Source organism: Aythya marila (assembly GCF_965140915.1).
Source record: "Aythya marila genome assembly, chromosome: 2".
Classification (NCBI taxonomy): Eukaryota; Metazoa; Chordata; class Aves; order Anseriformes; family Anatidae; genus Aythya; species Aythya marila.
Genome location: NC_139043.1, coordinates 102,391,046 through 102,406,302, shown reverse-complemented (window position 1 = coordinate 102,406,302; position 15,257 = coordinate 102,391,046). Strand labels below are relative to the sequence as shown.

Sequence of the window (15,257 nt, the reverse complement as noted above, 5' to 3'; positions counted from 1 at the left end):
TCAGGCCTGACTGAATATGAGAACGTATTTAAATAGTTTTAAAATGTGTTAAAGTGAGATGCAAATACTCTGGGTAAACTTGCTCGCCACTGACAATTCCACAGTCTGACGTTCATTTCACTTGGTTGCTTTGTATGCGTGGGAAACTGGCTGAAGCTTTGGCCTCTGAAGGACATTGGACCAACTGCAGATGAACCTTCTGAAGAAGACAGCCACTTGCTGGTACATACAGCTTTTCAGGACACGTGTGGACTAAAGGCTCTACTGCAGTAGTCTTACTGCTTCTTTTACCCCTTCACTGGCCTACATAAGTCTATTTTTTTCTCCCTGTTTTCAATCTAAAACTACGATTTGATTCAGAAGGCTGCTGTCAGGTTCTGGGATTAAAGGCTTATCTCCAGGAACAATGGCAGGTGGGGGAACCCCAATAACATACCCATGGAAAAGGAGCCTTGGCCCCGACTCCTCCCAGAGAGGGATCAGCCCATGGGCCGGGTGTGACACCCGTCACCCTGAGTCAATGGGAGAGGCTCGCTGTGCTCCTGGGCCTTGCTGCCTGGGGGTATGGGACTCAGTAGGGAATGCAGGGGAGCAGAGTCTGTGGGGTCATACAAGGCTTACCAGGGAATGCTTAGAGGAGGAGTCAGAGGTAGCGAAATGAGGGGCTGGAGGGGAAGGTTTGGTGAGTAACAAGCATGGAAAAATAAAAGGATTAGGGGTTAAAATGGACCCACTGGGTGTAAAAAGTCTTGTCTGGCTATGCCCTGTACTCATCACCTCAGCCTGGCTTGTCTCATTAAACTCTATTTTAATTCTTTTCCTGGGCGAGGGGACCCTCCATTCCCCGTGTGTGCATATGTGGTGTCAGCAATTGGAGTAGGGGCCACCGGACACAGGAGCTTTTGTGTCTGTGCAGCCAGCACCTGAAGAGACCGGAGTGCATGCACATTGTATGGGCCTGTCTGTCAGTGCGTTCACCAGTAAAAATCAAGCCAGGCTGTGCTGGAGAGCAACGTAAGAAGCTTTTCTGTTCATGCCAATCGGTGTGGCTGGACATGTGTGTGTATAGGTGTGGGATGTGTGTGTGTGCCCATTGGGAACACACACTCAGTCTCTCCACTAGCTGAATTTGCGCTAGTGGCATCGAGCTGTGGCAGCTGCACCTCTATTCAGCTAGCAAATTTGGCAACCCTAACAACTACCTTTTGGTTTTATGTCGCTATACCACTTAAAGTAGCAGATTCTTGAACTATGCCTGTGGCTCTTTTGTGCCATGAGAGTAAACCTATGTTAAAAATCCTAATTCCAGTGTTGTAATGGTTGTAGGAATGATCTGACATCCTGCCATCAGAATGCAGGATAGCTTGCCACCGAGAAGCCTAATGCTGCTCTTGCACACAGGGTCTGAAGTTGAAAGTCCTTATTCACACAGGTCTTCCACAGGTAAATTTCATAGCTGATAGCTGTGCCTGATTAACAGAAGAGGTATTAATCTGTCCTTGATTGAGATTAGTAAGAAGCAAAGCCCAGATGACAGACATACTGGATTGGTGGAGAGAACAATCCAGAGACTGACTTTTGGAAGTGGCATACTAGCAGAAATGATCCTAACAAGATACAATGCTCTGATGGCAAGTATGAGACACGACGGTGTATTAAAAGATCCGCAAAGCATGGGGAAAGCCAGGCCTGAAGGCATATTCAAGGACATATAGACTCAAGCAGAGCCCAAGATGACCTCAATAATCAGGCTACTGAGCAAATGACTTGCTCATGGATCTCTTCCAAAAATGCAGATCACAGACAGAAGGACATTTATTTGAGTCCTTCTGCAGAGAAAAAGGCACATAGTATCCAATCCTGTGGTGCTGACTGCTTGCGAGGCAAACGCGCTGATCCTCCAGCTGCTTCACGGATGTCAGAAAGGCATTTGACTCAGCCTAGCGTGGTGTTTGTGGGCTGCTTGGAGGTCATCTGCAAGAAACTGGTAGCTCCGCTGAAAAACATTTAGGGAAAAGCAAGTTTGGTGCCCAGAGCGCATGGTCGAGCTGATATCAGTCATGTCACAGCAGCATAGGGGCAGGTAGAAAAGAGGAGGCCTGCCAGATGTACAAATCTTGGTACAGATTTGGGGTTATTTAGGGGTCATATATTAACCTATTGGACTTATTTTAACTGTGTTCAGACTGGAGGGGGAGCACCCAAGATTTTTGTCCTGGAGGATTCCAGCTGGGTCACCTTCAACCTAACGTGTTTCTTTAATGCTTAAAACATAACGCTTAAAACAAATTCTTTTAAAACACGAGTGAGGTTCTGCAACTGTGGCCTCGGGGCTGGTCTTGCACAAGCAGAGAGCTGTGTTCAGGCAGTAGGGATGTGCAGGACAGGCTATCTAAGGGGCACTGGAAGTGGCTTTCCACCGAAGAGTCACAGGGATATTAAATCATGAAACAGGGATCCATAAAGGGATCTTAAAGGATCCCTAAGGGGATTTTAAGATCCCTAAAGGGGACACAGCAGTTCTGGGAACTCGTTTCCCGTCTGGAGGAGGCAGAAAGCCTCCCTTTTCCTTAAAAATCGAGCTGCCCAAGCCATGCATCTTGCAGGGCATGCTCCTGCGGCCACACGAGCTTTTTGGGAGGTTGCTCCACAAAAATCGCCTCAGCGGGGGCCGAGCCATGGCCGGGACGGGGGCGGCCGTTGGGCGGCCGTTAGGCAGCCGTTGGGCGGCCGTTGGGCGGGCGGAGGGGTGCGGAGAGGGGGGGTCCGCGCCGCCTCGGAGCCCATAAAGCGCCGCCTGCGGGGGGGCAGAGCCGGGCAGGGCAGGGCAGGGCTGGGCGAGGCTGAGGCGATCGTGCCGGGGCTGGGGGCGGCCGTCGCCATGAGGGAGATCGTGCACATCCAGGCGGGCCAGTGCGGCAACCAGATCGGGACCAAGGTGAGCCGGGGGGCGGTGTGGGGGGGGGGGGTGGGGGGGGGGGGGGGGCTGCCGCCGCTTCTGCTGAGGGAGCCGCGGCTGAGAGGAGCCCTGCTGGGCATAAAAGGCGTTGGGAAGCGCCTCAAGGCAACTTTTTATGTTTTTTGTTTAAAATATTTGCCTTCAGCGCGGAGGAGGGGGGCCGAGCAGCCCCCTCCCGGCGGCGGGATGGCGGGGAGGGCAGGGGCCGTGGGGCACGCCAGGAATCCGGCAGCTGCCCGGCCGCCGCACCCAGCGCTGAGCCTCCCCTCCTGCTCCTTCTCCTCCCCTAGTTTTGGGAAGTGATCAGCGATGAGCACGGCATCGACCCAGCCGGAGGCTACGTGGGTGACTCAGCGCTGCAGCTGGAGCGGATCAACGTCTACTACAATGAATCATCCTGTGAGTGCGGGGCGGGGAGCCTGCGGGAAGGGACGCGGAAAGTTGGGAGAGAAGCAGAAAGTTGGGAGAGAACCACTCTAAGTGGGACTGCACCACACAGCTGGCTTCCCTCCTTGCTTGCCATCAGCCCCCCAGCACCTGCCAGCATCTCCCCAAGTGGGGAGATGTAGCACGAGGGGATGTCCCAGTGTGGGCACCGCCACAGGGTCTGGAGGTGGAAGTTTGTTTGTGCTGGGTGTTTGTTCTTTTAGCATGTGATTAATTCTTCAGATGTGTCATATCGGTTGTCCCAAATGAAGCTGTTGGTTATACGAGCCCGCATCTGCAGTACGCTGATTTCAGGATGGAGAAGGTTTGGGCCGTAGCTAATGGCGATTCATTAATAAGTTGCTGAAAGTGCCCAAATCCTGTGAGGCAGTCTGGTGTTGGGAGTAAACTGGGGACCAGGAGTCCTTTCAGCTCTTGAGAAGAACCCAAGAGTGCAAGCATTTCAGCTTAGGTTAATGTATGTTATTAACCTTGGTTTCCTTGAACAATTTCAACTATTTTGGTTGCCCAGAGAAGCTGTGGATGCCCCATCCCTGGAGGTGTTCAAGGCCAGGCTGGATGGGGTCCTGGGCAACCTGATCTAGTGGGTAGTATCCCTGCCCGTGGCAGGGGTCTGGAATTGGGTGATCTTTAAGGCCCCTTTTAACACAAAATTCTAGATTTTTTTTTTCTTTGTGGTGAGATGCTAATCTGCTATACTAAGTAGTGCTTTCATTGGAGGTGGTTCCTTCAAGCATCAAGCTTGTGAAATGTTTTAGGAACATTTGGACATAAACCCTCCACTCACCCCAGGATACAAAGGAAAAAAAGAGCTTACAAAATGTCATGTACCGTCATGTAACGTCAAGTCTGTTAAGTGGAATTGATTTCTTCCTGTGATGCTGAGATATTTTTTTATTTTCTTTTACCACCATGACTTCCTGTTTAGGAAATATGTATGTGCAATTTATCTTAGATTAATAATATGCAATATAACATCTTTGTATGTAAAGAGCTGTAAGTGTTTTATTATTTTTTTAACATTAAGGATATATTTATTTTTTGGTTTGCAGCCCAGAAATTTGTACCAAGAGCAGTCTTAGTGGACTTGGAGCCGGGGACCATGGATAGTGTGAGATCTGGTCCTTTTGGTCAGCTCTTTCGGCCTGATAACTTCATCTTTGGTATGTAGATGTCACTTAAAAAAAAAAAAAAAAAATCCAACAGGTGTTCAATTACAGAATGAATGGTCCAAAAGCATTTAAACTATGTTGCCTCCTCCCTATTCCCAAGTGATTGTTAGTACTCACAAACCTTAATAGCTTAACAAAGCAGTTCCAATTATCTAAGTCAGCCAAAAGATTCCATTAACTGAAAGAGTCGTTCTTCTGTTAATTGACCCTTCAATTAGGAAATGACTGAAAGTTTCCTATGATACTTGGATAGTGTACACTTGCTTTCAACACATGTGAACTCTACAGAAATCCTGAGACTACTTATTTACAACAAAGTGCATGGAAATTCCGCAGAAAATGTAAAGGGGGAAAGAAAAACCCTCAACCACAAACCAACCAGGCTGTTCTTGACTTGAATTGATGTTAAGTGCTTGATGTGAAATTGTTTAAAGGCTGTGTAGTTTAACTTCTTCAGCAGAGTCTTACAGTACAGCATAGTAAACAGAAGAAGACCAACTCTAATATGAAAAATGCTTATATATGGCTGGTTATTAGGTTATTTCCCAACATAATGAGGAACAGCCTGAGAGCATGTGAGGAACTTCAGGTTTTGCAGTGTTCTTGGGCAGGGTGGTTCTGGCCTTGGCTGTTTTACTTTGCACTTCTGTAGTACTTTCTGCTGAAGCTTAAAAGTGCGCATTACCATGATTCAGCTTCATAGCATGCTTGTGAAGTACAGAAGCATTATCGGTTCCTTTGCACTAAAGAAGAAGCAGCGTGTGAAAGTCCAGTGATCCACTTGCTCAAACAGGAAGTCTGAATGAAAGCCACCATGAGAACTCTCATGTCCTTCTGGTTTCCAAGTCTGTACTAGCCACAAAACACATTTCCTCCTGCCAGGGCAAGCTTAGGTTGCAAGTTAGTTCGGTATATTGTGTTAACATGAAGAAGGAACAATGCCAGGGACAGACAGAGAAAAGATAAACATTATTTGGGTGGTATGAAACACTGCAGACCAGACTGTCCCTGTTGAGGTAGGGAATAGGAAGCCATAGCGAGTCTTTAAGTCTTTAACTTCAAACTTTTAATGCTGTCCCTCTTCTTCTCCCATATACTTCATGGCAGTGTTTTTGAAGGCATCTTACAAAGGAATTTTAAGTTACAGTATGTAGAAGTAAGCCCGGGATAAAAAGCCATAGGCAGCTGTACAAAATGTTTTTATATTCAGGCTTCTGCTTTTACTCCCTTTCTCTTGCGTCGACCACAGCAGCCCCTTGAAAGTGAAATCAGTTGACCTTTGGAAATACCTGAGCTGGAACTTCACTGTTTGGTATGTCACCAGTAATGCCAGAGCAAAATCAATTCAGTGTCTTCAGTACAATGCAGCAGTTCAGTTCACTGCGCTCCCTTCCTGCCGAGCTAACAATGAACCAACAGCATGTGATGGATTTGGATCTGACGGAGGCCCCTGCCAGCATCAGGCACTGTCCTCCCAACCTGCTGAATAATGCAGAATGGCTGCCTGAGTGCTGAAGTAATGATCTTCTGTGTCAAAAGCCAACAAAGCATTTTGTTTTCTCTTTTAAAAATCCAGCCTGGCTAACAGAGGATTTTGTGACAGAAGCTGGCTGTTCCCTACTTGCTGTGTCACAGGCCATTAGGGCTCATTCTGATGGAGATGTTTGCAGCCCCTGCTTGTATAAACACATCTGTGTGCACATCTCTATAGTGAGTAGCTCTGGACCATCAATCAGAACTTCGTTCAGGTATACTGGGTACCTAGTCACATGCTCCAGATACAAGAATTTTAGCCAGGACCAGCAGGAGATTGAGGTAGATGGAGACATTCCTCGTGCTGTAATGTTTGTGTTGATGGGATACTGGTCCAAAAGTTAAAGACACAGGTGGAACGAGCCTGCTGCAGGAGAGCAGCAGATCTCCTGGCCCCCTAATGGCATGGGGTTGCTCACCAGGACCCACTGTGAGCAGTCTGATATAGCTTTTTTTTCTTTTTTTTTCTTTTTTTCCTTTTATGGGCTTTTAAGCAGTAGTATGCAAGCCACCAGTCTCTTTTCCCATTATTTCAAGCAGTGGAGAGTGGAAAAGAGAGAAAGAAGACTGCAGGAAATAGTTGCTATTCTGGAGATTAAAAAGTAAATAGTCTTTTAAACAAATAGCTTCTGTGTGTGTGCAGCTCAGCCTGAGCATATGTAATAGTTCCACAATTCACTGGAGGAAAGAAATAGTGGTGGGAAGATTTGGGGGTACCAACAGCACAGATCAGTTGTGGGGTTACTTGTAGACTTCCTTTCCATCTCAGAAAACGCACAGTTAGAAGGGGCAGGATGTTAGAGGCTGGCTCCATACGATACGGAGCTTCCGGGACTGGTGAGAGATCTGCCAAGTCCTGATTTTTGTGGATACACGCTTGTTTTCCATGCTTAGATTTAGTGTAGGTGGAGTTTGATGATTTTATGTGTTTGCCTAAGATTTTTCAGAGGTTCAGTGGGTATCTGATAGTGGGAGGCATGCAGTGGGGTTTCACAGTCACGGTCAAGACTTCCAGGTGTATGGCAGCCTTGTCGTACCCATGGCACCTCCACACTGCGTGGTGTTATAATGGATAAGAAATCTGGAGCTTCCAGGGATTATGGTACGTTTCTGGTGGTGGTTTTATGGTGCTATAGAGCCAGGGATTCTGCCCAGCAGGAAATCTTCCAGGGAAATGAGATCCTAGGCTGAGTAAGTAGGTGGAGTGGGATGTTATCGCAGGGGCAGCTGATAGTTACAGGGTGGAGGGAAACAATTAGGATTGGTGAAGGCAGCCTCCGCTACAGTTAAACTGTGAGTTAAATGCAAAGGTGCTGCTAGTGCAACAGGGAGAGGTGGCAGCGATCCTGTGGGCCTCCAGGAGTCTGTGTGACTTGGATTCTGAGGGAGTCTGATGCAGTGGGTAGCCTGAAGGAGAACAGGTCCACCTCTGGGTTAACTGTTTTACCTCCTAACTTACTCTGCAAGCTAAGAAAAAGCAAGTAAAATCAGTCTCTGATTATTATTTTTTTTCCATGAACATATATTTTCCACATTTTCAAGAGTAATTACCATTCTTTTCTTTCCTCATTCTTTGTTCCTATTCTCCATTCTCTCCTATTCTCTCCTTATCTTCCTGCCTACTGGAGGAGGATGATACAGTGCTTGCACAAGGGACAGTCTGCAAAATACAGTTCTAAGCTCAGAATTTGGCCTTGATAAAATCCTTCTGCATCTTAGAGCAATGTCTTGTTAACATGCAGCCTGATGTGTTATGTGGATCCCTGTCTGTAGTAGGCGACCTGCTCAAGCACACCGCAGGTCGTTGCAAGCATATTTAATTGTGGAAGGATATTACTTTGCTTTGCCCAGCTGGACAGGAAGAGCTGAGCTTCCTAGAGTCAAAGTGAGAAAAATACAGCAGCGTGTAGAACAATGCATCAACTAACGCAATACATCATGAGGAAACCAAGCATCTCTGCAGTGAAAATAAAGCATATCATATCTGAACAATGCCCCAGCAGGCAGTTTCCCAAGTTTGTATGTTCTGCATCAACACACACACACTGGAAATTGAGACATGGTAGTAGGAAGGAAGGGAGGGCTTGGAGAACAATGCGGGAGTCGACAGCCCTGTACCTGGTTCTGAAACTATCGCTCCTTTTGATGGCCTCTCACAATAGCACTGCTGGCTGTGTTTGGTGGCACAACGAGTGTATGTAGTGGTCACTGGGAGGAATGGGAATATTAAAGGAAAATGGAAGCTGGGGGAGAAAATCAAGGGCTCTTGAAATGCAAATAATCCAATTTTGCAGGTTGCTTTGCAGATCCTGAAGAACAGTGAGTTTCTAGGGAAATGAGTGTAAGTTAGAAGGCGCTTAGTAACTCCCAAATTTTTGAAATAACATTTGTGAAGTTTCTGTTGATCACTATTCTGATTCAGGCTAGGTAACTGCGAATTTAAAAAGCTGCAGTTCTTGATAGAGCAAGTTAAAAAGGCCTTCAGAAGCCCAACCTTACCCTTGAATGACAACAGTGCCTCCTGTCTGGCAGTAGCAACTCATGGGAACTGTCCAAGAACCTTTCATTTAGCAATGCATAGCTGTGATTTAGCTTTGTATACATCATGGTCCTTATAAACTGAGAGCATTTAAATGTAAACAGTCTCCTTGTGTTTATGGAATAAGCAGGATTGGGAGTGTGAGAGCTTTCAAAGCATGGAGTCACTGCCATCTTCGCAATTATGGAAAGTTAAATACCAAAAACCAGAAAGCCACCCAGAGGCATAAATGAAAACTAAGGGGGATTTGAGGCAAAAGGAGACCATCTTAAAAAGCTTGTGGATACTGCTGAAAACATTTGTAGGCAAAACTGAAGCGTCCAGTTACCTACCTGACAGATTTATAGCAGCTTTTTTTTTTTTCCAGATGTGATGTGAATCTATTTGGTGTCCAAATGCCAAACCCTACCAATAACTTCATATATAATTTTTCCCCATTGTATGTTGCTTTAGGACAAACTGGTGCAGGAAACAACTGGGCCAAAGGACACTACACAGAAGGGGCAGAGCTGGTTGATTCCGTACTTGATGTAGTAAGAAAAGAGTGTGAACACTGCGATTGCTTGCAAGGATTTCAGCTCACTCATTCCCTGGGAGGAGGGACAGGGTCTGGCATGGGAACCCTGCTCATCAGTAAGATACGAGAGGAATATCCTGACAGGATAATGAATACCTTCAGCGTCATGCCCTCCCCCAAGGTCTCTGATACCGTGGTGGAGCCTTATAACGCTACGCTCTCGGTCCACCAGCTGGTTGAAAACACAGATGAAACCTACTGCATTGACAACGAAGCTCTGTATGACATTTGCTTCCGCACGCTGAAGCTCACCACTCCGACGTACGGCGACTTAAACCACTTGGTCTCCGCTACCATGAGCGGGGTAACCACATCCCTGCGTTTCCCTGGCCAGCTCAACGCTGACCTCCGGAAGCTGGCAGTAAACATGGTCCCATTCCCCCGCCTTCACTTCTTCATGCCAGGCTTCGCCCCGTTGACAGCCCGAGGCAGCCAGCAGTACCGCGCGCTCACCGTTCCCGAGCTCACCCAGCAGATGTTTGACGCCAAAAACATGATGGCAGCCTGTGACCCAAGGCACGGGAGATACTTGACGGTGGCTACCGTCTTCCGGGGTCCCATGTCGATGAAGGAGGTTGACGAGCAGATGCTGGCCATCCAGAACAAGAACAGCAGCTACTTCGTGGAGTGGATCCCAAACAACGTCAAGGTGGCGGTGTGTGACATTCCGCCCCGCGGCCTCAAGATGGCTTCCACGTTCATCGGCAACAGTACTGCTATCCAGGAGCTCTTCAAAAGGATCTCGGAGCAGTTTTCAGCCATGTTCAGGAGAAAGGCCTTCCTCCACTGGTTCACGGGAGAAGGAATGGATGAAATGGAATTCACGGAAGCAGAAAGCAACATGAATGATCTGGTGTCGGAGTATCAGCAGTACCAAGAGGCGACAGCAAATGATGGCGATGAAGCGTTTGAAGATGAGGAAGAAGAAATCAATGAATAAAGAAATTAGGTATGCTGTTTTCCAGGCCAAACTCTCACATCTGGATTTGTAATAATTAGGCTTATAAATCTGTATCTAGGCTTCAAAAAAAAAAGAAAAAAGAAACATGAGTCTCAGATGCTCGTGGCGGTGCTCTTCTGAGTACATTGAGGTCACTGGGAACTGAGGACATTCAGTGTTTCTGAAAAATCAGGCTATTTCTGTTCATGGGACAAATGTAAGGCATTCGGTTAAGACTTTGGCCTAGGAGTCTGAACACAGAGTGCTAGTTTGGGATCTTTTTTTTTCCAAACAAATTCGTCTTCCATAAAGTTGTACAAGAGGAGAACTAAAATTCCGCATGAATATCTACCAAATGGAGCTGCACTATTCTCATCCAATTTTGAGTAAGAAAATCTTGTGGGTTTGAAGTATTCATTCTGTACTGAATGTACAATACTGAACTGCCAGGAACAAAAATTTACTGATAATAAAAAGAAGAAAAAGCTGTTAATGTTTCTGTACAGTAAGTATTAATGATGGCATTTGACTCCAATTCTCTAAAAACGGAATAAAGAAGATTAGTATGCTCAAGCAAAAGTGTTTTGGGCGGTCAGTGCTGTATGAATACCAAGTGAGCTGCAGGCTGGAGCTGAGCTGTGTGGCTTCATCACTTGTTGCTGGGTAATCGTGGATTACATGAATGAAATCCATCCATTCGGGGTATGGGCTTTAAGGACCCGCGGGGTGTAAACTGGCAGCTGGTTCTGGTGCCTGTCTCCACTCCACCTTGCCCCAAAGTCAGATGCTCCAGGGAAGGTGGTGGGAGAGGGGCTGCATGCTGCTGCAGCGCTGTACCCAGGTTTAGTTCACCACCCCTAGGGGTGCTGTGGACATCTCGTAACCAAAACTTGTTCAAAGCACAGGGTAGGCTGAGGTTGAAGTGCAGATAAAACTATTTATGATACTCAAAACAGCTGGCAAAATGAAAGATAAACAGCAGCTAATCTGCTTACACGGCAGCTGAACCCGAAAGGTCTGTCTTACCCCGCTGGCTACCGAAGGACCGTTGGGTATCCACTCTTCACGCGTGCTTTGTGCTTCTGGTCGTATCAATTAAACAGCCCTTCTCCATCAGAGAGCCTCCACCAGAACACTCTGTCTACACGGAGAGTCTTATTTAGGTCAGTTTCTAGGCAACAAAACAAGCAAACAAAGGAAAAACCCTGTGGAAATCCAAACTTCATGTGTTTCAGGAACTCTTTGCTCTTTGTCTTCTCGCCTTCTGAAGCACTTTCTAAGCAACGGTGTTGCTCAATACTTAAAAAGGCACTTTACAAGCAGAATTTCCAAGGGTCCTAAAGAGGTGATCTTTTGTTAGGGATTCAGGGAATAAGACCGTATTTTATAAAGTGCCTGAGCCGTGTAACTGTTTATCATGTAAGCAGAAGATGTCAGCTCAGTTTTGTTCCATACACAGCTGGAACGAACCAAATTTTCGTCAAGGACAAGTAGAAGCCCTAGCCCAGCTTCTTCGAGTGAGGTAGGACCAGCCATCTCTTAGCTTCTGGAACCTTGTTTCATTGTCACACAGAATTCATTACTAGGTCTCGACCATAAATTCTGGTAGTATTAATAAAATTATTTTTTTTTTAAGTTAATACTTTAAAAATGCCAGGGGTCTCAGAGATCCTGAATAACTGAGTGTTTGCTTAGTGAGCCAGCCTCTTGTTTTTCCTACATGGACTCAAGCCAGAATTCCACCCAGAACCTGTGGAAGCCAAGTTTGCAACGTCCCTGGCTCCTGGTTTGACTCAGTCATTCTTTTACACATGTTTACTTGCAACCATTGGATGAGGATTTCTAGAACGTATTGCGGCGAGGGAGGCAACTTAATGCCACCTTTAGAGGGGAAAAAAAAAAAAAGGAGACAGCTCTTGCATGTGATTTTAGCAAAGAAAAAAAACAACCAAAAGCACCCTTATGACCCAGCATCCTGTACTAGGAACATCACCGGAGGACCAGCTTGCATGAGAGCAGTAAGAGCCCTGGGAAGCTGGAAGGCTTCCTGTTCCTTTTTACTCAAGCAACTTTCTAATCACCTTCCTATTTTTTGACGCAAACCAGCCATCTTTTTCATTAATAGGTTTGCTGGACATTTCCTTCAGTTGCGTTTCCTTTCAAGCAAGTTTCTGCCCTTTACTTTGGAACTTCTCTTATTTTGAACTGTACCTGCTGAACCACGCCTGGCTTTGTTTGTCTTTTCCACATTCCCCACTTCTGTTTTTCAATTCCCTGCTGTTTTTCCGACCCAGTCCCCAGCAGCCTTCCTTTCTGCACGTGCTGCCTGGGCCAAGCTCCCGTAGGCTCTGGATTTTTCCCCTCCTGAGCTCATTTTTCTCCCTTTCCTCTCTTGCATTTGATCTCTGAGGATACAAATCTCTAAGGAAAGGGCGGTGACCCCTTGGGAACAGGGGCAAGGCCGGGAGAGGGCACGGGTCTAGCAGCAGGAGGACCAGGGAAGGCGGTGGCTCCCCTCGTGCTGCACAAGCCCCTGCTAGTTGAAGCAGCACTGCGCTGCGCTTGCAAACAAAAATAATCTGCCTTTATTGGCAGCCACAGCGCAGACTAAACTTGATTTTCTGGATTTAAGCTAAACCACTTGAAGCCTTGCAGTTGTAGGCTAACAGGCCTCTTTAAAGGAGCAGGATGGGCAGAGTTCAATTAGCTCTGCTATTTTTGTTTGGATTCCAAGATCCCAGCACAGTCAATTTCTGCCACTTTTGGCACAAAATACGAAAACTTAGTGAGGTGAGGCTACACAAATCAGGCTGATGCTCTGAAAACGGGGCAAAGGAACTTGCATCTCCCTAACAGTATCGGAGGCTTACTAATTGCACGCCGCAATTAGAGTGAAGTATAAGCACTACACACACAGCACAAACAGGGTGTAGGGTAACACTTCCCAGAGAGGAGAGGATTCTTTTACAGTCGGGTAAAGACTGAAAAGAATTCAGCTAGGGCATTTTTGGAGTGGCTGGGTATGGCTTGTGCCTGTTTTTTAGGGGTGGTTGGGGGCTAAACAAGGAATGAGGAAACGCAGGATGGGGACCTCTAAGTCATAACCACATTTAGTCCTCAGCACAGGCTGCACGTCGCCTATGAGAAACAAGGAAAAAAAGTTCCACTTAATGGGAAGCAGGAGGAAAAAACACATGGAATTAAATACAAGCATATTTAAAGCTTATAGATGTGAGGAAAGGGTTAACTGTTCCACCAAGAAGTCGGGCACCCAGTGCTGTAAACACCGCCTGAGCACTTTCACAGGCTGTACGAGGAGCAACAAAGGGATTATGTGACAAAAACACCCCAAACCCCGGTCTGAGATAACCGGTCTGAGATAACCAGCCTTGGAGAAGAGCGAGGCCTCGGGGAGGCATAAACAGAGGGCTGGAGCCAGCCCAAGTCCAGGCACCTGCCCTGCGCCGCCGGGAGCTCTGCTGGGCAGGGAAAGGGCAGGGATCTGCAGCACCAGGAGCAGAGTAGTAGTGGTGGGATGTGTTCGCCCAGTGATCTGCTGCAAGTCATGTATAAGTTACTGCAAATTTTCGTGGGGGTGTCTCTCTCTTTCAAGGAGTAGGGGTCTCATGACTCACGTTTAGTAAGAGCTTTGTAAATCTACCCCTCGGTCTTGTTTCCTCAGTCACAGACATCGAGTCACTTCTGTGACATAAAATAGTTTACTATAGCAGTAAGTCAGTCACTCTAAACTTCGATTCCAGTAAGGAAAGAACTGAAGTTTAGTTTTATTTGGGATGTTTGCTTGTTTAGTGTGCGTTCTGCAACAAGAAATTCGGAAGTAGCACACGGAAACATTGTTTAACGACTAAAAGAGGCGCAGTAAGTATACCCTGAATTACTCCTTACCTTGTGCCCCTTGTTCCCCTTCACTGCAAGCCAGGCAACGTCACTGATGGCAACAGCTTCATCATGAAAAAGTAAAATAATCCTGAAAGAATGATTTCCATAAACAATTTACTTCAAATAACTCAAGCAAAGAGCTAATGTCTGATCTTTCATAGGCACTTCCACCTCCCCCTTACCACCCTGCTGCTTTCCAGCATGTTGCAACGTGCAGATGGAATCAGTCACTAATTATTCCCTTACAACTGAGAGGGCAGGTTAAGCCTCGAATAATTTGTTATCCAGCGGAGGTTTCATTTCTTCTCCTTCCCTTATAAAACACAAAACAACACAGCCCACACCCATACTCCCTCTTTTTTTTTTGAGAGGGGGAGACTGCCAATTAGCTTCTCAACAGCAGAGTTCTCTAACTAGCACAGCCTCGGCATGCAGCAGGTAAACCAGAGGCAATTGCTGTGCTCAGACAACTGCACCAAACTAGGCAGAGAAAATTATTGCCCTTTGGTTCAACAAACCAATATGACACTCAATCTGATTTAGTATCTTTGGGTTGGCTGCTGGTTTTAGTAAACTAGGATAGCAAAATTGTTCTCACAAATAAAGTTTTATGCTTGAGATGTTTTGTATTAAACTGAATTCTGTACCAAGAAGTCATCAAAAGAAAAAAAAAAAAAAAAAAAAGAAACTTTGCTCAGAAAAGTACTGATTTTATTGTCTCAAACTGTATTTACACAACACATTCATATGTTCAATATCTTACAGAACTCTGTAAAAAAACCTGACCAGTAAAACTGCAGGAGCCGAACTAAGTTTCAGACTCAAGGACACTGAACCACGAGTACGTTTTAAGATATTTAAGCGGGTGTTCAGTTTCACTGTCAACTTACATGGCAGTTCTCTGTAAACAAATTCTTTTTAAAATCAAAATCCAGGGCGGGGAGAAAAAGGGTCAGATGAAAAAGCTGTTTTTTCTGCAAAGCTAGCGCTTTCTAAGATCAGACTGTTGGCCAAGTATTCAACAATGCATTTTGTATGATTCTGCTTTGGAAACGAGTCACATACAGGTCTATTTTAGATCAATAATCAAAAACTGTTTTTTTTTTTTTTTTAAATAAGCGTACATACATTTGAAAAAAAAAAAGAGACCAGTGCCACAAAGGTTGTGCATGAATCTGAACTGTTTCCGT

At 46.0% G+C, this 15,257-nt stretch overlaps 1 protein-coding gene across 1 annotated transcript; it reads left to right on the top strand.

Moving 5' to 3' along the window:
* Positions 1-2,808: 2,808 nt before the first annotated feature.
* Positions 2,809-15,177, top strand: TUBB6 (tubulin beta 6 class V). The gene is made up of 4 exons (XM_082754765.1): positions 2,809-2,938; positions 3,250-3,358; positions 4,459-4,569; positions 9,104-15,177. Exons 1-4 carry the CDS (start codon positions 2,882-2,884, stop codon positions 10,165-10,167), a joined length of 1,341 nt encoding a protein of 446 aa, XP_082610891.1. The 5' UTR covers positions 2,809-2,881; the 3' UTR covers positions 10,168-15,177.
* The last annotated feature ends 80 nt before the right edge of the window (positions 15,178-15,257 follow it).